The sequence below is a fragment of the Planococcus citri genome, chromosome 2, assembly GCF_950023065.1.
Source record: "Planococcus citri chromosome 2, ihPlaCitr1.1, whole genome shotgun sequence".
NCBI classification, from domain to species: Eukaryota; Metazoa; Arthropoda; class Insecta; order Hemiptera; family Pseudococcidae; genus Planococcus; species Planococcus citri.
This window is the reverse complement of record NC_088678.1, coordinates 76,153,781-76,179,106: the sequence shown is the minus strand read 5'-3', so window position 1 is coordinate 76,179,106 and position 25,326 is coordinate 76,153,781. Positions and strand designations below refer to the sequence as shown.

The following is a 25,326-nucleotide window of genomic DNA, read 5'->3' as shown; positions in this document are numbered from 1 at the left end:
ACCACATTGGAATGCTTTAGTAACAGGTCAATGACCTTAAAGAGGACAAACAGGTAGACAAACCACCTTGAGAGGCTATACATACGGATCAATGACCGATCAATGATCTTGAGAGGCATGGCATTAGGGTCAATGACCGCATGTGGTCAATCAGATGACTTTGGGAAGTTATATACATATACCGCGATGGTCAAATACATTGAATGGTCAGATAGGCAACCTTGAGAGGTCGGACTGACAGGTCAATGACCTTGGGAAGATGGTAAGGCTGATAGACTATCTTGAGATGTCAGATATATAGGTCAATGACCTTAAGAAATCAGACATGTATAGTTGTTGACCACATTTGAATGCTTTAGTGACAGGTCAATGACCTTAAAGAGGACGAACAGGTAGACAAACTACCTTGAGAGGCTATACATACTGATCAATGACTGATCAGTGACCTTGAGAGGCATGGCATTAGGGTCAATGACGTCAAGTGGTCAAAATGACTTTGGAAAGCTATATACTGATGGTCAAATACCTTGAATGGTCAGATATATAGGTCAATGGTCTTGAGAAATCAGACATGTATAGTTGTGGACCACCTTGGAATGCCTTAGTGACAGGTCAATGACCTTGAGAGGTCAGACAACCGGGTCAATGACCTTGGGAAGCCCCGAAGATGACCTTGCAAAGCTGTACTAGCCCGTCAATGAATTTGTGATACCAGGCAGATAGACAGACAAATTTGGAAAGGTGTCCTGACGGGTCAAGGACCTTAAGAGACCGTACAGGCAGACAGACCACCTTCAGAGGTTATACATACGGATCAATGACCTTGAGAAGGGAGACAGACGACCTTGAAAGACCAGGCATCAGGTAAATGACCTTAACGAGCCAGACAGATGTCCTTTAATCCGTATCAGCGGATCAATGAACTTACGAGACCAAAAAAAAAACCGGAAGACGGCCTTAAGAAACCAGTCAAACAGGTCAATGACCTTAAATAGCTAGATATAGACCGACAGATGGCCGGATGGATGACCTTGAAATGCCATAATAGTGGCAGGTCAATGAACTTGTGAAGCCAGCCAGGAAGTTAGATGACCATGGAAGCATACTGACTGGTCAATGACCTTAAGAAACTAGACAGGAACGTAGTCGACCTTGAGTGGGTAAACAGATGGGTCAATGACCTTGAGAAAAGTATTCAAGACTTTTTCAAATTTTGTCCAATTTTTCAGAACTTGTAAAAGATTGTGATTTTATAAAGAGTTCTCAAAATTAGACCTGACTTTTAAAAACTTTGATGAAAAAAATAAGCAAGCTCTCACATTTCAATTTCATGTCAGAGTTTCTATCCTTTTATCTGACTTAAAAGAAAGAAAAAAAATCAGTTGGCCATTTCTGCAGCACTGATGAATGTGTGGGTTCAGAGAGGCTGGATTTGAATCATGGATATTTTTTTTGCAAAAAAATCGATCATTAAAAGCAAATTTTGAAAACTGATCAATTTTTTTGTACCTTTAATTGTCTAACATATCGACAAGAATTTTTCGATTTTCAAGTTTTCATGAATTGGATAACATGTTATAATATTTTAGTAGGTTTGTACTTGGTTATCGGAATCCATGAAATTCATTCTAAAATTTTTCGGTCTTTGACATAATTTTGCAAATTTTTTCTTTTTTTCTAAGCTTTTAAAAGTCAAATTGAATATACTGGAAATTTACAGTAAATCACGTGGTTTTATTGGAAATCTATAATGGAATAGGTATGTACAAGAGTTTCTCAGAAATTTACGTTAAATTATTTACTCGGTATTACCAGGAATTCATAGAAGGTAAATCACAAATTGATTGCATGCCAGGTTTGTAAATTTGCATAAATTATATTATCAATACAAAATAGATAGGTAAGGTAGCCTATTACACAAATACATACCACATACGTAAATTAAATATACACATACCTGGACTTAAAATTAATAATCATAACAACAGCTTGAAAAATAGGATGTTGAGCCGAAAAATCTTAGTAGGTACCTAAGTATTTCCCATGCCAAAACAAATTAATTTTCTGTTCAACTGCTAAAACTGCTTCATAGTTTTATGGGAAGCTTCTTATAACTACGTCATTAGTACATTGATTGATTGTGTTCGCATTGCAAGAAGCGAACGTATTTTGGTACATAAGTGGAGAAGGCTCTTGGCACTTAATTAATACTTTGAAAGTATTCCTAAACTTATTGCTCATATTATAGTAGACTAAGAAATAAGTACAAGAGCAGAAATTATTCACAGTGTTGAATATCTCTGACAAATTATAATAATATTTGTAATAAAACTCGGTACCGTAAATCGCCGTCAGTGAACAGAATATCCCATGGGGTAACTCTCCCGTCACAAAGAGGCCTAAAACGATCAGTAACATTTTAGTAATCTGAATTGTTTGTTTTCTTTTTCTGGTAAATCTTCGATTTGATTCGTTGGAAAGTGTGCTCGTGTTTCTGGTCAGTTGTTCGTGTCGAAGTTTTGCTTGATGCAAGGCTAGAATCAGTCTGAAAAATTGAATATTGTGATGAGTGAATAATTTTTTTGAACGTATTAATTTTTATGAGATGATTTTGATCTATCATCGAGGGTAATTTTGTTTTGAGAGTTTTTTTTTTGAAAGATGTGATCAATGGTTAATTGATCGAGCGTCACTCTAAAATCATCTACCTAATGAAGAGTACAAATGCAGACTTATATTTTGTGTTAGAAATCGTTTGAATTCATTCAACGTGCCAAATGGATCTGAAATAAATCGGTTTGAATAAAATTATAGACACTTACTTACCTACAACTGATTGTCGTCAGTGCAACTGATGGAAGTGTTTTCAACAAAATGCCATAAAACAAAAAAGTAGCTTTAAACGTCAAATCATCTTCTCTATCCATAATCCGAAGTTGATGAATCGTTATATTTGTTCCATTGCGGCAAATTGACTCTTTTGCAACACTTGTACCCAAAAAGGCTGGTATGGAGGCCAGTATACCCAGAATGTAGCATACAACGATGATAATCCGTGTATTCCGCGTATTGCACCAGCTGCGTTCCCTCAACGGATGAATGATGCCAATATACCTCCAAACCCCTAGCATTACTACGAGCAACGATGATATATGAGTGAATGTGGCTGTCAAATGCCAAGAATAAAATGAACACTGTTCCCAGTTTTCTGTTCTGTGCTCCACAATTGTCTTAATAGTTATGTTATAATTGGCTCGAATCAATTCTTGCCAAGAATGTGGTATGTATGCCACAGCTGTGAGCACATCGGTGGCTGCTAAATGTGCAATTATTGTGTGCATTGGAGAAGTCATGTGTTTTTGAGAGTATACCATCATCACTGATAAGTTGAAAAAAGTCCCAATGACGCTGAACACAATGTTCGCGTATCCGAATAGATATAGGTGGCCTCGGGAATGATAATCAGTCGTGTTGATGGAGCAATTATTATTCATTTTCCTGCTTGGATTCAGTATCCCGGTTGAAAAATGAAAAACGAACCAATTCTGAGATTCGAGCTCGAACTGAAAATCTTCATGGTTTTCAAACTGTAGAAATACTGAAAAAAAAAAGAGGTAGATTATTAGTTTCGCAATGTCAATCCCTTGTGACTCGAATTTGAGATTTTAAAAATGTTCTGATTGATTCACACGCTAATATTATACCATATGGATTAGGTATCTGATATCGCAGCTCACTTCATCAGTTTGAATCGAGTGATTTGCTTATTTTCAATAGCTAGATTTTACGATTAGGGTGGAGCAAGTTTCAAAACAACTCAATGGTGCTGTGAATTCCTGAAGCGTTTAATAAACCCTATCCCGAGTTTACAATTTTGAGATAAAAAGTTACAAAAAATATATTGGATTTAGTCAAAATTGAAAAAAAAAAACATTGTTGACAAATAATTTTATAAACTTATTTTTTTTTAAATTACAATTTTTTTAAACGGGCAATTTTTATGAATGAGGGAGTAAGAAATCGAGGGGAGGAGGGAAGGTCAAATAGAGGCTTCTGAAATCATATAATTACCTCGAATGGTTGATTCTGGTCAGAAAGAGGACACTCAGGGTCCGAATCCTGAGCACGAATGGATGCTCGCGAGTTCAACAACGACAAATAAACCAAACTTTATAAATTAACAGTAATTGAGGAGGTGGATAGCAAAACGCAATAACTCCATTTTTGGTTTTTTTGGGAAGTTAGGAAAAATTGTCAGGAGGGGAAGGGTGGGGGGTCGAGTTCCGAAATTGGTGTCAAATGAAAGGGGAAGGTGCCACAAATAAAATTTCCACTCAATTTCGAAATTTCGGTCACCTGGGTAAGCACAGTGAGGAAAAGAAAAAAAAGTTATTGCGTTTTGAACGCAAAATTTTTTTTTTGGTGTTTTTCTGCAAAAAAACGTATTTTTTATTTGAAAAAATTGATGTTTAATCGAGAATTTTCGATAAAAAACAATTAAAAAACTGGAATGTGAAATTCAAACAATTCCTGTGTGTGATATGGCATTCAGAGAGTGGCAACGAAAGCACCATTTTTTTAAGTAACTCCTACCCAACGATTTTCAGTACCCACCCGATGAAAAAAAACAGTGTTACCACATCTGCGCAACTGAAATGTATAAAAAGTAGTGGAGTTATTGCGTTTTGCAAACAAAATCTCATTTTTCAATGCATTTAGCTCTAAAATCAGACTTGTTTTCCTCGATTGCGCTATGATATTCAACTGATGGACAAAATCTGACACCGGGAATGGATTCCCCGTTGAATTTTACATAAGGATAGATATCAAACTCAATTTTCGTAATTTTGGAGTTATTGCGTTTTGCTATCCACCTCCTCAATTTACCTACTAAACTTGAAAAAAAAATTCAGAAATTTTCTTACCAAAAAAATTCCAGAAATCACTCAAAAATTACCAGATAATACACAAAAAATTTCCAGAAATTATCCAAAAATTACTGGTGATTCGATATAAAATACACAAAAATTTCCAGTAATTTACCAGAAAATGCAAATGACTTGTAATTCACCAGCGATTACCAGTTATTTGACAGAAATTACGAGTGTTCACCCAAAAATGACCAGAAATTACCAAAAATTGCTAGAAATCCACTAGAAATTTCCCAAAATTACCAACAATTTACCAAAAAACAAAGAAATTAGTTGTAATTTACCAAAACTTATAAAAAAATTTACTAGAAATTGTCAGAAATAATACAAAAAATTTCCACTTTCTAGAAATCATTCAACAATTACAAGTAATTCAGCAGAAATTACCCAAAAATTACCAGTACCTAGGTAATTTACCATTATAAGATTGAAACGAGTTGTAATTTATCATAATTTACCAGTAATTTGATGAAAATTACCACCGTTTCCTCAAAAATGAGTAGAAGTTACCCAAAAATGATTAGTCATTCACCAAAAACTACCCAAAAATGACCAGAGATAACAGAAAAATTCCCACATTGCAGAAATCATTAAAAAATTACTGGTGTCTCAGCAGAAATTACCAAAAAATTACCAGTAATTTACCATAAAATTGAAATGACTAGTAAATTTACCTTAACTTGATGGAAATTACTACTGTTTCTTCAAAAATGACTATGAAGCTACCCAAAAATGATTATTAATTCACTAGAACGTACCCAAAAATTACCAGCAACTTACCAAAAATTACTAGTAATTTACCAGAAATTACCAGTAATTTACCAGAATTTAAAAATTATCAGTAATTTACCAGAAATTTTAAATTACTATACTTACTGGTAATTTTCCAGAAATAATCAGTACCTAATTCACATAGCAGAAGTTGTCAGTAATATACCAAAAATTGACAGTAATTCATCAAAAAATTACCAGAAATTACCAGAAATGTACTAAAAATTACCAAAAATTTACCAGAATTTAGAAATTACCCATAATTTTAATTTATTAATAATTTACCCGAAATTAACCAAAAATTACCAGTAGTTTCTTAATAATTACCAAAAATTACCAGAAATTACCAGTAGTTTACCAAAAATTAGCTGAATGTTACCAGATTTTTAAAATTATCAGTAATTTCAATTTACCGATAATTAACCGTAAATTTGACTAAAATTAACAGTAATTTATCAATATGTAATTACCAGAAAATTACTAAGAATTGCCAGAAATTTACCCAAAATTACCAGAAATTTACTAAAAAAATACCAGTAGTTTACTTACCAGAGAAGTTACCATGAATTTACCAGAATTTAGAAATTGTCAGTAATTTACCAATAATTTACCATGAATTCAATTACCAGAAAATTTCCAAAAATTACCAGAAATTACCTGAAAATAACTGGAAATTACTGATATTTTACCCAAAATTGGTAAATTATCTGTAATTAACCAAATTACCTGTAATTTACCACAAATTACCTGTAATTTACCAGAAATTACCTGTAATTTACCAGAAATTACCTGTAATTTACCAGAAATTACCTGTCATTTACCAAAAATTACCTGTAATTTACAAAAAATTACCTGTAACTTACTAAAAATTACCGGTAATTTACCAGGAATTACTCTAACTTACCAGAAAATACAGGTAATTTACCAGAAATTACCGGTAATTTACCAGGAATTACCCTACTTTACCAGAAAATACCCGTAATTTACCAGAAATTATCTGTAATTTGCCAAAAACCGCCCGTAATGTACCAGAAATCGATTGTAATTTACTAGAAATTATCTGTAATTTACCAGAAATCATCTCTAGGCTCTAATTTATCAGAAATTACCAGTAATTTACAAGGAGAAGTTCACCTCATCTTTACAGTCTACGTATCTCGAGATCCCGATAGCCTCAAGTAAATTTCTTGTAGATACCAACTTATTGCGATTTTTTAGTCCAAATAATCCTAGTCATGAAATAATCGAGGCGATAAAATTTTGAAATTCGGTAGGTATTCAAGACGTGATCTAGAAAATTTAAAAATTGGTTCGAAGAACAGAAAAAAATCAGATATGTACATAGGAAGATTTCTCTAAAGGCGATCTTCCTTTTTTTGAATTTTGTTGCTGTAGAATCAATCTAAAAAGAGAATATCTCGGAAAAATTCTGAATTTATTCGAATGTAAGTTTACTAGTCAGAAATATATTCTGAAAAATGAATCTCAATAATATTGTACTTACTTAATTAGGTAGGTACCTACGTTTGCTGGGTGTACCTAAAGTTCATTCGATCTCATGTTTTCGCTGATTTATTCCAGAAACATTATTGAAATATTGTTCTTCAACTTCAAGTTCAAATTTTCAAAATAGGTACGTATTCTCATAATTTAATTTCTAAAAAATAGCATATAACTTTGTTGGTCACTTGTAAATTACACGGACACAGGAAGGCGACTAACAAAAAAATGTCAAATTTGGTGATTAGATGAACTGCATGGAAGTTGAGTATCTGATTGTACGGTTACAAATTATCGCTTATATGGGTAGCGATCTTTTCAAATATGTGATGACTGATGAAGCATTTATCTAAATTTGACGTTTGTGATGTACCTATCTACTTTATTTATCTACTACATACATACATTGTATTCAATCTATGTAAAGAATCAAATCCACATGATTTCAGATTAATCTGCAAAAAAATTATTGAATGTCTGTTGTTTTCCAGTATTACATACGTATCTTAAAGCGAAATATGATTTTCTTGAAGAAAAATGGATATATTTTATTCACGATGTGAGATAGGTAATTAGGATAACAAATAAGAAAGTATCATTAGGTAAGTACATGTGATGAGTAGGTAACAATCATCAAAAATTAAATTACAATAATAGGTATGGAATTTCATTATAATGCTCAACAACACGGAATGGATTTTTTGCTGAAGTAAATAGGTAACAATCGAGTATCTACCTACTCTTATGTAAACGTTGTTTAAATTCAGGGGGCATTAGGTATTGGCTGGAGAATCAGACATATCCCCATTTCTTTTGCGAAACAGAGCTTTGAAAGTAACTCGGAACTGATTACTCATCGTATAAAACACAATGAAATTTAAATTATCGCAAACTTGAACCAGTGTGGTAATTAGTTCCCACGATGGATAATAATATTTGTGGAAGAACTCTTTACCACGGAACGCAGTCAATGTGCAGAATATACCGTCTGGAAGTTCGCTGATGATGAATATCGCCAATATCATCAATAACATCTTTGTGGTGCGATCAGTGGGATCAGTACGAGTAGTCTTCGAGGATCTTGAATTCGGTTTACTTTGAGATCTTGTAATGGTCACTTGCTGACGGAAATTTTTCGCTTTACGTAGAGCTAAAATCAGTCTGAAAAATAATCAAACGTTTAGTTTATTGAATGGAATCAATTTTTTCTACATAACTTGTGGTTGAATTCGAGAGCTTGATTATTATAGCTGTGTACTCACTTCAAACTGATGGCACCGAGAAAAATAGATGGCAACGTTTTCAGCAACAAACCATACCATATAAAGGTGACGAAGTAGGCGAAATCGTTATCTTCAATTTGGATCTTCATTTCGTAAATTTTCGTTCGATTGCCAGCTGTACAGTTCTTGGCCATAAATCCATCAAGCCCGAGTATTTTATACGTCTCAACAATTTTCATTTCATTGATAGCTGGTATAAGAGCCACAATAGCCACCGCATACAAGGCAGCAATTGCTATCCGAGTGTTTCTCATGTTACACCAGTAACGTTCTTTCAATGGATGAATGACAGCTATATATCGCCATACACCCATCATTATGGCGATCCCTGTCGAAGTGTAGGAGAGAACAGCGTTCAAGTGCCACGAATAGAGCGAAATTATTTCCCAGGATTCTTGCCTGTGTTTTTCGATTGTGTACAAATTTGCTCGAATGAATTCGTGCCATGAATGGGGCAGATATACGATGGTTGAGAGCAGAGTTACAGCTGACGAATGTACGAGAACGGTGTTCATGGACGATATCATATTTTTTCTGGTGTATACCACTATGATGGATGTGTGGAAAAATGCTCCTATGATACACGTGAGTATATTGGTGTAACCGCATAAATATTGATCGCCGTATGAGTAATATTGCAATTCATCTTCTGAGCAGTTCATATTTGACTTATTTTATCGCTGGGCTGATGAGTGGTCGGGTACTCGATGCGATCAGATGAATGCAGTATGGGACGATGTAATTTGCGTTGATCTGAATGTCGAATTGAAACCACTGAAAACGAAGTGCAATTTTAGAGATTACATTTTATAATGACAATGAGCATAATTTATGATAAAATTGCACGATTACAGTTATCGACTTTGGCAAAATTGGACCATAATAAGTGAAGGGTCCGAAGTATCAGAATGCTCCAATTTTGTGGTGAATTTGAATTTCATCAAAGTAATGACTGGAAATACATCACACAACATCCCACAAACACAACTTGAGGCATTTTAGAAAAACAATGAAGAGAGATACGCCAGTCACAACTTGAAAAGTCACTCTTTTCGTGAAAAAATCAAGCAAAAAATCGAAAAATTGCGTTTTGCAACAACTTGATTCGATGAAAATCGATTATTATGATGACATAATGAAAAAATGTTCGCATTCTTAATAGTTAACGATGTTGAAATTTTCTTCCTGCCGCCTCACAATTGATCTCGGCTCATTTCTCTCCCCTCCTCTTTTTTTTAAAGGCCATTTAAACCACAAAAAATCGATTTTTTTCAAAATTTAAATGGACTACATTTTTCTACTCCTCAGTGTGAATTTAATAATCGAACCCTAAACTCATTTTTGAAAAAAAGTGACTTACCTGGTTCTTTCCGTGGACCCTTTAAGTATTTTAGCTCTTTTTCGTTTTTTTTCCCAAATAATGAATGCTGAATTCAAGTGTAGGTATTGGTGAAAATTAATTGTTATGTACTTACATCGATTAAAAATGCTATGAGAATGATGTTTTGAACTGAGTAGGGTCACGGGTGGTTAGTTGTCAAAAAAAAATGTTTTTTGACGTTTCTGAAGCCATTTATGAATATTTTTTTGCGGTTTTGGGCTCATTTGAAAGCTTGATTCTTTGCGCGTGTTTTCTTTTTTTAAAATTGAATTTTGGTTCATGTGATGAATAGTTAATGGTGGATTTAGTGAGACACTTTTTTGTGACAACTAACAACCACCCCTGTTGTAAGTTGTCAAACACGCATTCACTATTAATAAAAAAAACTTACAATTCAATTTTCGAAAATTTTCAAAAAGATAACACGTGAGAAGGACTAAACTTTTAGATAAACCCAAAAACTTGAAAAAATATCCATAAACGACTTGAAAATTGACTGGTCATTCTTTGAATTTTTTTTTGCGTAGGTAAATCGATCAATTCAACTTTTTATTCGTTTTATAGAATGAAAGGCAGAAAAAAAATGATTCAATAATGCAATAGATAATTTTCTAAAAATATTTTTCCACTTTGATGCATATTTTGGTAAACTATCTCATTGACAACTAACAATATTCCATTTTTTGACAACTAACAACTTCTCGTTTTTCATCTTTGTACCAAAAAATTTAATTCATTTCAAAATTTTTTGTAATTGAACATGTGATTACTGAATCCGTGATAAAATTTCCTTTAAATTGATGTATAATTCATTTACTTTTGACAAATTTTTGATGTTTAAAAACGAAAAGTTCCAATTTAACATGTGTAACTTCGCACCTGTAAAATCACTTTTTTCAAAACTGTATCCCCAAATAAAAAGCTATGTTGCCAATTTTGCATGTTGGAACATTAGTAGGTATAGCATGAAGTTATTATGAAGGTTTCGTGGAAATAGCGTTCACGTATCCTCTTAAAAACGCAATTTGACAACTAACAATTATTGACAACTAACCACCCGTGACCCTACTTATAATAATCACCTACGTAAATAAGAGATAAGAAACTCACCGTATTATTATTTAGACAAGTTCAATGTATTCTTCGTTGCCACGCCTTTAACATTTCAAACACATAATATATAAAATTCAGCTGATAAATTTCTAATCTCGTAAATCAATTATTTTTAAAACAATGTACTGAAAGCTGATGCTCTCGATGCGTTTGCTTGAATAAACCTGGCTGTTTTATGGTCTACATAAATGTAGAATATTTTCTGGAGAATTGAAGGTGAAATGACACGATCATTGCGAAAAAATGTGTTTATGTTCATTGGCAATTATTTCGCTGTTTCCGTTGTTTGTATCTAAACGTAATTGTAACTATCGATATAAATTATGGAAAAAAAATGGAAAATCGTCTACCTATATTTACTTCCTTTCCGGCGCAGCATACCGTTACAAATTCGCGAAAAAAATTGTTTCCTTTATTAGTAATGATGCGAAATTGATAAGGAAAATTTTTCAGAATGGTATATGAGTCACTCATAATTGAAATACCTATTACGACTGACCCCTGAGAAAGTTCTAGGTATAGTTTTTATTTTGATATTTTGTTGTTTTTTTCACTATACTCGTACAGATTGATCTAATAACAATGATTCAAATTTATTGGAGATCAAAAATCACTAGGATCAAAGGGTATTCCCGGGTGAAGTACATACATATAGGTGAAATGCCCCTGACCTCGGATTTTTGTAATTTTGATGAAACATTGTTGGGTGGGTATCTTTAAAAAAATGCTGGGGCCAAAAAAATTTCTCCCACGTCACCTCACCTCGCCACTAATGCCCAAAACGGCGAAAAAACGGTTTTTTTTTTTAGAGAAAAACATCATGCTTCAACAAGTTTTGAATAAAATATTTTGAACTCACATAAAATACTTATATGGAAGAGACAGAAGTCTATCAACTCGAATTTTTTCATAATTTGTTGGCCCCCAGTGGGGGGATATTGACAAAAAAGAAATTGAAACCGCCGAATCTCCAAACCTACCTAATTCAGGCACACAAATTTTTTTTTTCTTTCAAAAATACATCTGCATAAGTACTATAATTGGTATTTTTTTCAAATTTTTCCTGCAGGTAGGCCATCTTCAAAAACTCAGAACACTCAGAATTGTGTTTTTTGACTTTTTTGTGTCATGGCATCGTAAAAAAAAGCGATACTGCTGGTGATAGAACTCTGCAATTTTGCATTTGGGCCTCCAAAAACAATAGAAAACCAGCAAACTTCTTGAAACACCAATTTTGGGGCCATGGGCATCACCTCCCCCAATTTTGGGATGAAAGAAAATTCACATTATGGGTATCATTTTCATATGAATTGAACTCGCTGAACACGATTATGAAGTTAGATTTGCAGTTGGACCCTCTTAAGAGTCACATTGTTGGAGAGGGGTGCCCAAAATTTACGATTTTTCGTGAAAAATGCTTCATTATGGCGCTATTTACGTCATGCAACTTCTTAATCGAGGTTTTCTTGGATTAAATTTCAAGTTTTGAAAACTACATGCAAAAAGATTTTTTTTCAAATCACCAGCAATTTAACAAAAAATAAAAATTACCGGTAATTTACCAAAAATTACTAGTAATTTACCAAAAATTATCAGTAATTTACCAAAAATTACCAGTAATTTACCAAAAATTACCAGTAATTTACCAAAAATTACCAGTAATTTACCAAAAATTACCAGTAATTTACCAAAAATTACCAGAATTCACCGAAAATTACCAGTAATTTACCAAAAGTTACCAGTAATTTACCAAAAATTACCAGTAATTTACCAAAAGTTACCCGTAACTTACCAAAAATTACCAGAAATTACCCATAACTTGCCATAAGCTACCCGTAATTTACCAGAAATTACCTGTAATTTACCAGAAATTAACCGTAATTTACCAGAAATCACCCGTAATTTACCAGAAATTACCCGTAATTTACCAGAAGTTACTTGTAATTTACCAGAAATTACTTGTAATTGACCAGAAATATTCTGTAATTTACCAAAAGTTCCCAGTAACTTGGCAAAAATTACCGGTAACTTGGCAAAAATTACCGATAACTTGGCAAAAATTACCGGTAACTTGGCAAAAATTACTGGTAACTTGGCAAAAATAACCGGTAATTTACCAGAAATAACTGGTAATATTTCCAGAAATTACTGGTAATATTTCCAGAAATTCCCGTAAATACTAGTCAACTTATCCACCAATTTTTAAAAGCATGGCCAGGACTTTATAAATTCAACAATTAGGTATGCTGATATTTTCACACTTGTAACTCCATCACTTTGAAAACCATCTGTTCATTGCTGCTGGAATTTTTATGGCCTACATAAATGTAACTTGGAATATTTTCTGGAAAATTCATAATCATTGGAAAAAAATCTATTTACCTATGTTTGTTTGAAATTATATCGCAGTTTCCGTTGTTCGTATCTAAACGCGATAAAATAATTATCGATAAATAAGGGGGGGATGGAAAATCGTCTACATTACTTCCTTTTTGACGCAGAACACCGCGTTACAAATTCTCGGAAAAAATTGGTTCCTTTGGTAATGATGTGAAACTGATAAACAGAATTTTTCAAAGTGTTATCCGATTCACTCGTAATTGAAAAGTTATGATTGGTGATTGAGGAAGTTTTAGATTTTATTTAGATATTTTGATTGTAGTTTTTTTCATTACAGATTGATCTCGTAGCAATCTGAAAATTTTTATTATCTCTCTTCTATTGTAAAGATTTAATGAGTCAAGAAATCAGGCCAAATAAGAAAAATTGCACAAAATATTATTAAAATTACTTAGTAGGTATAAATAAACATGAAAAAAGTATTATGGGTTATCGATATAAAAATGACAAAAAATGAATTCAGCTGAAATTTGGCAAAATTTTTATGACTAAGTTTGGGAACATGTTGAAATGCCAAAAATTCTGCCAACTATGTAAGTATAACAATACTGGAGTTGAATGTAATATGTAATCATAACAAGAGCTTGAAAAATAGGACATTGAGCCGAAAAATCGTCTTATTCCATGCCAAAATATTAATTAATTTTCAGTTCAAATGCTTCAGTTTCATGATGAGCTTCTTATGACTACATTTATTACATTATTTGATTGTGTTCGCATTGCAAGAAGCAAACGTATTTTGGGCACATAGGTGGAGAAGGCTACTGGCACTTGATTATTGCTTTGAAAGCGTTCCTAAACTTATCTCTCAAAGTATAGTAGACTATGAAATAAGTACAAGAGCAGAAATTATTTACAGTGTTGAATATCTCTGACAAATTGTAATAATATTTGTAATAAAAATCGGTACCGTAGATCGCCGTCAGTGAACAGAATATTCCATGGGGTAGCTCTCCCGTCAAAAACAGGACCAAAACAATAAGGAACATTTTAGTAAGCTGAATTGTTTGCTTATCCTTTCGGACAATGTATCCGGTCAGTTGTTCGTGGCGAAGTTTTGCTCGATGCAAAGCTAGAATCAGTCTGAAAAATTTAATTTTGTGATGAGCGGATAATTTTTTGAGAGTATATAGTTTCGTACGGAATGATCTACCTACATATAAGTAGGTATGCTCAACTATAATTATGACTTATTTTTTTTTAAAGGTTGTAATTAATTGTTCATTGATTTAGCAGGGTAGGTATCCTAAATCACCAAAAAAAAGCGCCGAAATCGTCAAAAAAAACAAGGACCTCACATCAGTCAAATAAGGGTAAAATTGTACTTACTTGGAAGTAATTACAGTCAGAACGACTGATGGAAGGGTTTTCAACAAAATTCCATAAAATAGAAAATTAGCTCTATACGCAAAATTGTGTTCTGTATTTCGAAGGCGAAATCGATGAATCGTTATATTTTTGCCATGGTGGCAAAATGATTCTTCTTCAACACTTGTACCCAATAAGGCTGGTACAGAGGCCATTATACCCAGAATGTAGCATACAATGATGATGATCCGTGTAGTGCGCGTTTTGCACCAGCTGGGTTCCTCCAATGGATAAATGATACTCATATACCGCCAAATTCCTAGTATTACGGTAAGCAATGATGATATATGGGTGAATGTGGCTGTCAAATGCCAAGAATAAAATGAACACCTTTCCCACATTTCTGTTCTCAGTTGCTCGATTATTGGGTTATCATGAGCTCGAATCAATTCTTGCAAAGAATGTGGCATATATGCGATAATTGCGAGCACTTGGGTGGCTGCTAAATGTGCAATTATCGTGCGCATTGGTGTAGTCATGTGTTTTTGCGAGTATACCATAATTACCGATAAATTGAAAAGCGTCCCAATGACACAGAAGATGATATTCGCGTATCCGCAAAGATATATGTAGGTGTCCTCGGGAGTGATATTCTGTTATATTGGGGGCACAATTATTCATTACCATATCTCCTATTTGAATTCAGTATTCTGGTATTTGATTGATCGACTTTTTTGAAAGTGTGTATCTGAAAATTAACAAGGTGAAGTGTTATTGCTACATAGTTATTTTTTTTCAGACCGTCAAATAAGTACCTACACATATAAATTATTATAAACTCTCGGTTTTTCGAAAATTAACAAAAATTTGTTGTTTTCTCGTGGAAAATTACAAAAAACTTCTGATTTTGGTCTTGTTGTTTTTCAAAAATGGACAAAAATTCTCGCTTTTCTCCGAAATTGCAAAATCTTGCTTTTTCAGTGGAAGTTAATGCCAGAAATCACCAAAATATGACATAACTGAAAATATTTACGTAAAATTACAGAAAAAATACTCACTGTGTTACTAACTTATGCATACTTTGGCAAGTGCAATGTTCTCTTCAGTGCTTCCTTCGCATTTCATTTTTCAAACACATTTATACAAATAAAACTATCGATATTTTACACTTGTAACTCAATCATTTTGAAAACCATGTATTCATCTGTAACAACAAAATAGGAACGACAACGTATTCATATTCGGTTTATTGAATGAATGATATTTACAACTCGGCTAGCTCATATTGGGCGTAGGTAATCTTAAAATTACGTGCCTACGTGCCTATTTTATTCATTTATTATTATTTTTTATTTATCCTCGCATTTCTCACGTAGGTATCTTTCTACACTACACATCATAGAACCTTCTGATGCGATTACTCGAATAAACCTGGAACTTTTATGACTTGCATAAAAAACACAGAATATTTCCTGGAAAATTGATCGTAAAATGTCACGATCATTGTAGGGAAAAAGTGTTCATGTTCATTGGAAATTATCTCTTAGTTTCAGTTAGTTTGCGTATGAACTTGATGTACCTACTAATCTATAAGTAATTGGGGGGGGATATGAAATGTTTGTTGAAATCTACTGAATGATTATTGGTCACTTGGCAATCTTAAGCCACTCCTCCAGACATCGATGATATTCATACCTACTAATTTTACTTCTTAATCACGATTATGTTTTTAGTTCTCAATATACTATTGAATGAAACTGTGTTCAATTATTCAACAGGTTATGAGCCCCGCTCGTCCACTGCGCGAATCGTGAAAATATCTATTAATTTTATTTGAAATATCAAGTATCTTGTTCTCGCCGATTGTTCGATAATTTTGTGTCTCTTTCGTGCCAATAATTGAAAACTTTTTTGAGATTCGAAAATGTCCGTGAATCCTTCAGTTTCATTATCGTTCTTACCTCTTGGTAATGTGGTGGAATATTATGCAGATTGGAGCATTCGTATGATGTGTCTTTTGCGGTCCTTGAATTGTGCTGATTGCTTAGAAGAAGAAGAGGAGTCAAGCCATCAACCCACTCCAAAACAAATAGCAGAAAAGAAACAGAAGGATGCTAAGGCAATGGAGGCAGTTTATAGGCATTTATCTGCTTATGCTCTCAATATTATTCGCGAAAAGAAAACTGTCAAAGAGGTCTGGTCAGCTTTAAAACACGCATATGAGGATAAAAGTCCTGCCAATCAACTTCACCTTTTTGACAAATTACTTCAACTTAAAATGGCCGAAAACGAAGATGTTATGCTACATTTTGCGAAGTTTGACTCCATAATCAATGAACTAAGATGTAGTGGTGCTCAGGCTATCAACGATGAACAATTTTTATGTTGTGTTTTACTTCGATCCATGAATATAAATTACAAACAAGCAGTGACTGCCATAGCAATGACCTCGAAGGATGACTTGCAAATTGAGACAGTCAAGGCCAACTTACGAACCTACAGCTTGACTTTGACTGAAGTTAAGGAAGAGAAGACAACTGAGGATCCATCAGCATCAGCATCAGCCATGTTTGTATCAGGTCAAGGCGATAATTTCAAATTCAACCATGGAAACCATCAATATTATCGTGGTCAGAAAAGAGGAAATCAAAGAGGAAGAGGAAATCGTGGTACATCATTCCGTGGTCAAGGATTCCGTGGTCAAGGATTTCGTGGTCAAGGATTTCGTGGTCAAGGGTTCCGTGGTCAAAATTTCAAGGCGAAATACAGAGTCCATACTCCAAATTCCAACAATGCAATGTTTTGCACATATTGTAATCGATTCAATCACCTTGAGAAAGATTGTCGTTATAAAGCAAGAGATCAAAAATCTCCCAAAAATTCCACCAATCCATCTAATCAAGTGAATATGGCTGGTGAAGAAGATTCGTTTGGTTTTGTCGGATTAACTATATCAGGTAATGATAAAAGTACAATAACTTTTGTAATAGATTCAGGTAGCACAGTGCATTTAATAAATGATAAAAGTTGTTTGAGCAATGCTACTTGCATTGAACCCCCAAAAAGATTAAGTTTAGCTGACTCAAAAAGCTCATTATTAGCTACTGACACAGGTAAATTGGCAATTGTCAGCAATTATGGTATAAAAGGCACACTCAATCAAGTACTCTATGCTCCTGAGGCACGTCAAAATTTATTATCAATCAAACGCCTCCAGGAAATAGGAATAAGTGTGATGTTTACGAAGAATGAAGTTTTCTTGTATAAAAATGATAAAATTATTGCATCTGGTGAAAGTGAAAACAGTCCTTTATTTAAAATACAATTCAAAGTTGAGCAAATTCCTTCTCAACTTGTATGCAATGTAAACCTATCTAGCATCAATGAAATTTCATTAATTTGGCATAAAAGAATGGGTCATTTGTCTTACCCTTTTTTATGTAAATTATTCAATAATAACATGATAGCTGGTGCTAATGTAAAAATACAAAATCCTAATTGCGTATGTGAAACATGTGTGTTTAGTAAACACAGTCGAAAATCTTTGGCAAAGTCCAAAAAGAAATCAATAGGTCCGTTGGATATAGTGCACTCAGATGTTTGGGGTCCCTATAGTCCAACGAGAAACAATGAACGTTATTTTGTCACATTCATAGAAGGATATACTCATTTTACTTTCATTTATTTACTAAAACATAAATCAGAAGTTTTCAAATTTTACAAACAATTTGAAGCCAAAATTTTGCTTCTATTACCTAATGCAAAAGGAATTAAAATGTTGTATTGTGATAATGGTGGCGAGTATGTGTCGAATGAAATTAAAGAATATTGTAAATCAAAAGGTACAGAACTCCATTACACTATTAGAAACACTCCTGCTCTAAATGGAGTAGCAGAGAGAATGAATCGCACTTTAATTGAGAAAACAAGAGCTTTATTGATTGAGTCTGGTTTGCCACAAAGTTTTTGGGGATGTGCATTATCAACTGCTACCTATCTATTAAACAGAAGTCCAACAAGAGCTTTAAAAGTAAATAAAACGCCTTACGAAATGTTGATGAATAAACTACCTGATTTATCTGTTGTGAGAATTTTTGGCTGTGTAGTTTATGCAAAAAAGGTATTTGCTCCTCAATTGAAAGCCCAGTCTGAAAAATGTGTACTGATAGGATATGTTCATAATGGGTATAGGTTGTATAATCTAGAAACGAAACGTGTTATTATTGTCCGAGATGTTATTTTTGATGAACGTTTAACTTACAAAAATTTATCTAATCAAGAGCAAATTAAAATTGACGACACAGAGCACACATCAAACGAGAATGAGTCATGTATTTTTAGAAACGATATGCTATTGAGAAATCGTAAATGTAATCCCAAAAATGTTGACGAAGCTGAAAATATTAAGATTACAAACGATAAAATTAATCTTTCAAATGAAAAAGAACAGTCACCAGTTCGAAGAATTAGTTCAAGAGTTAAAAAACAGCCGAATTGGTTGAAATATGATTATGGTTATTATGTTTTTATCACCGGATCCGAGTTTGATGATATACCTTTATGTTACACTGATATTGCGTCTCGAAAAGATAGAAATCATTGGTATGCTGCGATAAGAGAAGAGCTAACCTCTCTTCAGAAAAATAAAGCGTGGATCTTAGTAGACAGACCGCCAAACAGAAATATTATCGGAAATCGTTGGGTGTTTAAAATTAAGCGCGGAGAAAATAATAAACTTGATAAATTCAAGGCAAGATTAGTAGCAAAAGGGTATAGTCAGGAATATGAGCGAGATTATTACGAAACTTTTGCACCAGTAGCTAAAATGATTAGTTTTCGAATGTTTATATCTTTAGCTATTGCTCATGGCTTACTATTAACTCAGTTAGATGTAAAAACTGCCTTCTTGAATGGTGACCTAACTGAAGAAATTTTTATGGAAGTACCTGAAGGTATTTCATGTCCTGCAAATAAGGTATGTAAATTGAAAAGAGCAATTTATGGTTTAAAACAGGCTTCAAGACAATGGTATAAACGTCTTGATTCATTTTTAAAAAGAATTGGTTTCGTATGTAGCAAATCTGATTATTGTGTGTATTTTTTGGATAAAGGAAATATTGAATTGAATGTATACATTCTCTTGTATGTTGATGACTTGATAATAATGTGTAAAAATATGGCAAATTTATCCAACATAAAAAATCTTCTATTTCAAGAATTTCAAATGACAGATCTAGGCGAATTGAAATATTATCTAGGTATAAGTATTCAAAGGACAAATGATTATATTTCACTAGATCAACACACTTATTTGGAAAATGTTTTATCTCGTTTTAATATGAGTGATTGTAATCCTATCTCAACCCCTTTAGAAATTAAAGTTGATGTAATAAAGCTAGAAAATGCTCCGATTGATCTAAAATATGAAAAATTATGCCGAAGTCTAATAGGCAGTTTAATGTATGCTATGTTATGTACTAGGCCTGACATTTGTTACACAATTAGCCTGCTCAGTCGTTTTCAGTCAAAGCCTAGTATAGAACTATGGAATATACTCAAAAGAGTTCTCAGGTATATAAAGGGAACTTTACAACACAAGTTGATTTATACAAAAAATGTGAATTTTGATATTCCAGCTATATGCTATGTTGATGCTAGTTATGCAACTAATGACCTACAAGCTCACTCTACAAGTGGAGTCTTGATAAAAACATTTAACCAACATACTATAGCATGGACATCTCGTAGGCAGCCAAAGGTAGCATTGAGTACTATGATAGCAGAATATTTTGCCTTATGTGAAGCTACTCGCGATGTATTATGGTTACGTGAGTTTTTGAATTTCTTGAAAATCAAAACAGATAAGCCAACCATAATTTATGAAGACAATGCAAGTTGCATTGCTGTAGCAAAGAATCCGGTGAATCATAAGGGTACTCGTCAAATGAAGACAAAATATTTTTTCGTGAGAGAAGAAATAGAAGATGGTACTATTATCATTAATAAAATCAGTACCACTGATAATCTGGCAGATTTTTTAACAAAATCATTACCTACTGATAAATTAATTTTCACATTAAAGAACATTGGTCTATCAAAATAGATTTCTATGAGTGTATGATAATATACCTATGTACAATTATTTTATTCATTTTATTTTTCTCAGGTTGATTACCAAGTGCGGGGGAGTGTTGAAATCTACTGAATGATTATTGGTCACTTGGCAATCTTAAGCCACTCCTCCAGACATCGATGATATTCATACCTACTAATTTTACTTCTTAATCACGATTATGTTTTTAGTTCTCAATATACTATTGAATGAAACTGTGTTCAATTATTCAACAATGTTATGACTCACGACTCAGGAAGTTTGGTTGTACATTTGTACCTAGTTTCTATTTTGATATAGGTATACCAATGCACATATTACCTATCTTTTTTTTTCATCACAGATTGGTCTTGTAACAATCTAAAAAAGCATTTCTGTGACAATTGAAAATTTATTGCCGATCAAAGATCACTCTTTTAGGATCAAATTTTGCAATTTTCTACTGATCTAAAGTCTTCGGTGAATTTTCTATTTTTCTCAAATGTTTATACTTAATAAAAATTTAATGAGCTAAAATATTACGTAAAATGCAAAAAAAATTTCGAAGCTAGATCGAAAGAGTATGCAAAAATTTATCACTAGCCTTAATTTCAAGTACCTATACTGAAGTGCATTTTTCGTTTTTTGGTGAGTTTTTGAAATTTAGGCCGAAAATGAGAAAAAAATCGGGATTTTGCAAAATTGACAAACAGAAAGCTGAAATTTGTGATTACTGATTACCCTATTTTCAACCCGCCGAATCGATTAGAAACGGTTTCAAGCAGTTTTGAGCAGTTCTGAATTTTGTAGCAGATTTTTGAAACCTGAAATTTATACAAAATTTTATCAAATGAAATTGAAAATCCTAATTTCCCGCTGCACTCCAACTTGAGCACGCTATCAAGTCAACAGCTGGTATGCTGGTGGGTTCAAGTCATTTTGGAGACTCCGGCGACTTTTTGAAAATTCTTGGAGCCTCCAGTTCATCGAACGCAGTTGGCAAGTCGAAATTCATTCTGTGTATTAATTTCAATACGCCATGAAGTGATTACAGGTAGATTTCAAGTCATTTTGGAGCATCCAGCGACTTTTTGGAAATCACTAGAGCCTCCATGCAGATTTTCAATGCTCGGAATTTCCTTAAGACTTTACCGCGAACAGAGTTGGAAATCCAATATTCAATCTGCAAGTCAATTTCAACACGCTATCGAGTCTACATGCTGGTGGGTTCACATGATTTCATGGAGCCTCCAGCAACTTTTTAAAAATCCCAAAAATCACCAAAAATTTACCAAAAAATGAAAATTACCGGTAATTTACTAGAAATTACAAGGAAAGTGATAGAAATTACCAATGTTTACTATTTACCCAAAACTTACCCGAAAATCACCAGACATTACCCTAAATTACCAGACATTTCTTAATAATTACCAGCAATTTACCTGAAGTTATTATTATTTCTCTAGAAATTACCAGTAATTTACCGGAATTACTCTTTAATTCACTAGAAATTATCCGTCATTTACCAGATATTACCCGTAATTGAGGAGGCGAGAAGCAAAGGGCGATAAGTCACAGATTTTTTTTTTTTTGAGTTAGCATCACTGTCTTTAGTAAAATTCAACGAGGAATCCAGTGGTGTTGGTTTCGAAACTCCAAAGTAATTTTAAACGGGAGAAAATCTACAAAAATGTTTTCAAACGGCAACATATGGCAGTTAAGTCCGCGTAGGTTGGCGACAAAAGGCAATAAGTCCACCTTTTTTGGTACTTTTTCGTGTTTATTTTTGTCTTACCTGTAAAATAATGCCTCGGCCATAACAGAAATGGATTCTGCGTTAAATTTCGATTAAGAAAACGTTTTGGTAAGTATTTATGTTTTAGGTGTTCAATATTGAAAAATCCTCAAAAATGTGTGGAAACTGAGACAAAAGGCAATAAGTCCACCTATTTTGCTATTTTTATTGTGTTTATTTTTGTATAATTTGTAAAAACAATGCCTCAACCATAACAGAAATGGATTCTACGTTAAATTTTGATTAAGAAAACGCTTTAGTATTATGCGATTATGGTGTTAAATATTAAAAATCAGCACAAATTTCACATACTGAAGCAAAAGGCGATAAGTCCAAACAAAATTGCCCCCAGCGCCCCCCCCCATAATTTTTCAAAGTGCAAAATATGGGGGATTAGTTACTATGAGTCTGCTCTTTCATTTAAGACCACTTTTTCTCAAAAAAAAAAAAATGTGACCTATCGCCATATGCTTATCGCCTCCTCAATTTACCAGATATTACCCGTAATTTACCAGAAATTAACAGTAATTTACCAGAAATTACCAGTAATTTACCAGAAATTACCAGTAATTTACCAGAAATTACCAGTAAAATACCAAAAATCACCAGTAAAATACCAAAAATTACCAGTAATTTACCAGAAATTACCAGTAATTTACCAGAAATTACCAGTAATTTACCAGAAATTACCAGTAATTTACCAGAAATTACCAGTAATTTACCAGAAATTACCAGTAATTTACCAGAAATTACCAGTAATTTACCAGAAATTACCAGTAATTTACTAAAAATGACCAGTTATTTACGGGTAATCACCAGTAACTTACCAGAAATTTTCCGTAATTTCCCAGAAATTAACAATAATTTACCAGAAGGCAGAAATTACCTGTATTTTATCAGGAATTATCTGTAATTTACCAAAAATTACCAGTTATTCACCAGAAATTACCCGTGATTTGATAGAAATTTAATTTAATTTAATTTAATAATAATTTTATTGAAGATAACATTACACGGCAAGTAGGTACACAAATTAACGACACCCCTATGCCAAAGGCGAGCGGAGGCCGGTAAACAATAGACAATCAAAGACAACAAAGCAAAAAACAAAAAACAAAATAAAATAATAAGTATAAAACGCAGATATTTCAACCAAACTATAGAAAAGAGCTGACAAATTACAAAGTAATGGTATGAAAAGAGAGAGAGAGAGAGAGAAAGAAAAAAAAAAAAAAAAAAAAAAAGAAAAAAAAATGATTAACAAAACTACGAAACATAGTACAATATAATGTTGGAGGGGAGGTGGAGAGTAAATGGTATCAAAAAACAAAAAAAACAAAATAAATTGAAAAGCCAATGCAGCAAAAACTAGACTATTGCAAGAGGTATTTCTTTATGGCCCTGTCCCTCAATCTTCCACTGGCTATCCCCCTAATTGTTGCCGGTAGCGAATTGTACATTTGTGGCCCCCTGAAGCCAAACTGTGCCTGAGAGTGTGCCTTAACCCACTTAGGTACCCTGAGCCACATTTCACCAGCTCCACGCAGGCCTGAACGCATCTCTCTCCTGCCAACTGTCCCACCCATTTTTCCAATTAGTCTACATGTTTCTACTTTTAATATATCATTCAAGGCAGGTACCTCTGCTTTCTGAAATGCTTCTGTGGCTGATGAGTACCTATCTAAACCCACCAAGGTCTTAACAGCTCTATGCTGTAAAACCCTGATTGGCTGAAGATAACAATCAGCACACCCTCCCCAGACAGGTAGCGCATAACGTAGCACTGGCTCCACAACAGCCCTATACATCCTCCTCAAATGATATTTCCCTAAAAATTTAGACAAGTAATATAAAAGATAATTCAGACTTCTCATTTTACCCCTTAATAATACACAATGATCCATCCATGAGAGTGTTTCATTGACTACAACTCCCAAGTATTTGTAATTTGAGACTCTTTCCAAAGGTAAGCACAAGCAGTCTACTTCCTCATTTTCACAAGTGTGTACAATAATTGGTAGTCTCCATTCATACCCTATTTTAAAAGCATAGTACACACATTTTGATTTTGATATGTTCAATTTCAGTTTATGACACCATAACCAACGGACAATTTTTCTCAAATCTTCCTCCAATACCCCCTTCAGTTCCCCTCCTGTCCTTCTAGCACAAACCAGTGCAGTGTCATCAGCGAAAGAGTACAAGGTACCATGCAAAGTCAATTTTAAGAGATCATTAATATAAATAAGAAAAAGAATTGGTCCCAATACACTTCCCTGTGGCACCCCTGCTTTTATATCTCTCCAGCTACTCCGAATATTGCCAACTTTAATTCTTTGCTTTCTGCCACTTAGATAGGATTTGAACCAGGCCAACATGAACCCACGAATACCACAGTTGGCTAGCTTTCCGAGTAAAATTTTATGATCCACACTGTCAAACGCCTTCCTTATATCAAGATAAGCAGCCGCCACCCGCGAATTCTTTTCAACCTCATCTGTTATCTGAGTTATATGTTCAGCCAATGCCTGCTCTGTTGATCTATGTGGAAGAAAACCAAACTGTCGCTCAGAGAAAACCCCCATTTTAGTAAGAAAATTCAAAATTTGCTTTTTAACCACAGTTTCAAAAATTTTTCCTACAATTGGCAAGAGAGAAATAGGCCTATAGTTAGATACCTGAGTGAGGTCTCCAGTCTTAGGTACAGGCACCACCTCAGCGTTCTTAAGACATTGTGGAAATCTACCACTATA

At 33.6% G+C, this 25,326-nt stretch overlaps 2 protein-coding genes across 5 annotated transcripts; one reads left to right on the top strand and one right to left on the bottom strand.

The window, feature by feature from the left end:
- Window positions 1-1,713: 1,713 nt before the first annotated feature.
- LOC135837773 (sex peptide receptor-related protein 2-like) lies at window positions 1,714-15,981 on the bottom strand. Of its 4 annotated transcripts, none has more exons than XM_065353160.1 (8): window positions 15,768-15,981; window positions 14,709-15,435; window positions 14,290-14,462; window positions 10,977-11,021; window positions 8,465-9,259; window positions 7,207-8,363; window positions 2,827-3,598; window positions 1,714-2,545 (listed from the first exon to the last, which is right to left on the bottom strand). In XM_065353160.1, the coding sequence occupies exons 5-6, from the start codon at window positions 9,145-9,147 to the stop codon at window positions 7,976-7,978; spliced, it is 1,071 nt and encodes a 356-aa protein (XP_065209232.1). In that variant the 5' UTR covers window positions 9,148-9,259; window positions 10,977-11,021; window positions 14,290-14,462; window positions 14,709-15,435; window positions 15,768-15,981; the 3' UTR covers window positions 1,714-2,545; window positions 2,827-3,598; window positions 7,207-7,975. The 4 variants fall into 4 exon arrangements, 3 of the variants coding, with proteins under 3 accessions (XP_065209232.1, XP_065209230.1, XP_065209229.1); XM_065353158.1 differs by having other exon boundaries at window positions 15,746-15,960; XM_065353157.1 differs by lacking the exons at window positions 8,465-9,259; window positions 10,977-11,021; window positions 14,290-14,462; window positions 14,709-15,435; window positions 15,768-15,981 and having other exon boundaries at window positions 7,207-7,460.
- Window positions 15,982-16,416: 435 nt separating this feature from the next.
- LOC135837772 (uncharacterized) lies at window positions 16,417-21,031 on the top strand. The gene is made up of 2 exons (XM_065353156.1): window positions 16,417-17,644; window positions 20,854-21,031. Exons 1-2 carry the CDS (start codon window positions 16,612-16,614, stop codon window positions 20,856-20,858), a joined length of 1,038 nt encoding a protein of 345 aa, XP_065209228.1. The 5' UTR covers window positions 16,417-16,611; the 3' UTR covers window positions 20,859-21,031.
- Window positions 21,032-25,326: the final 4,295 nt, after the last annotated feature.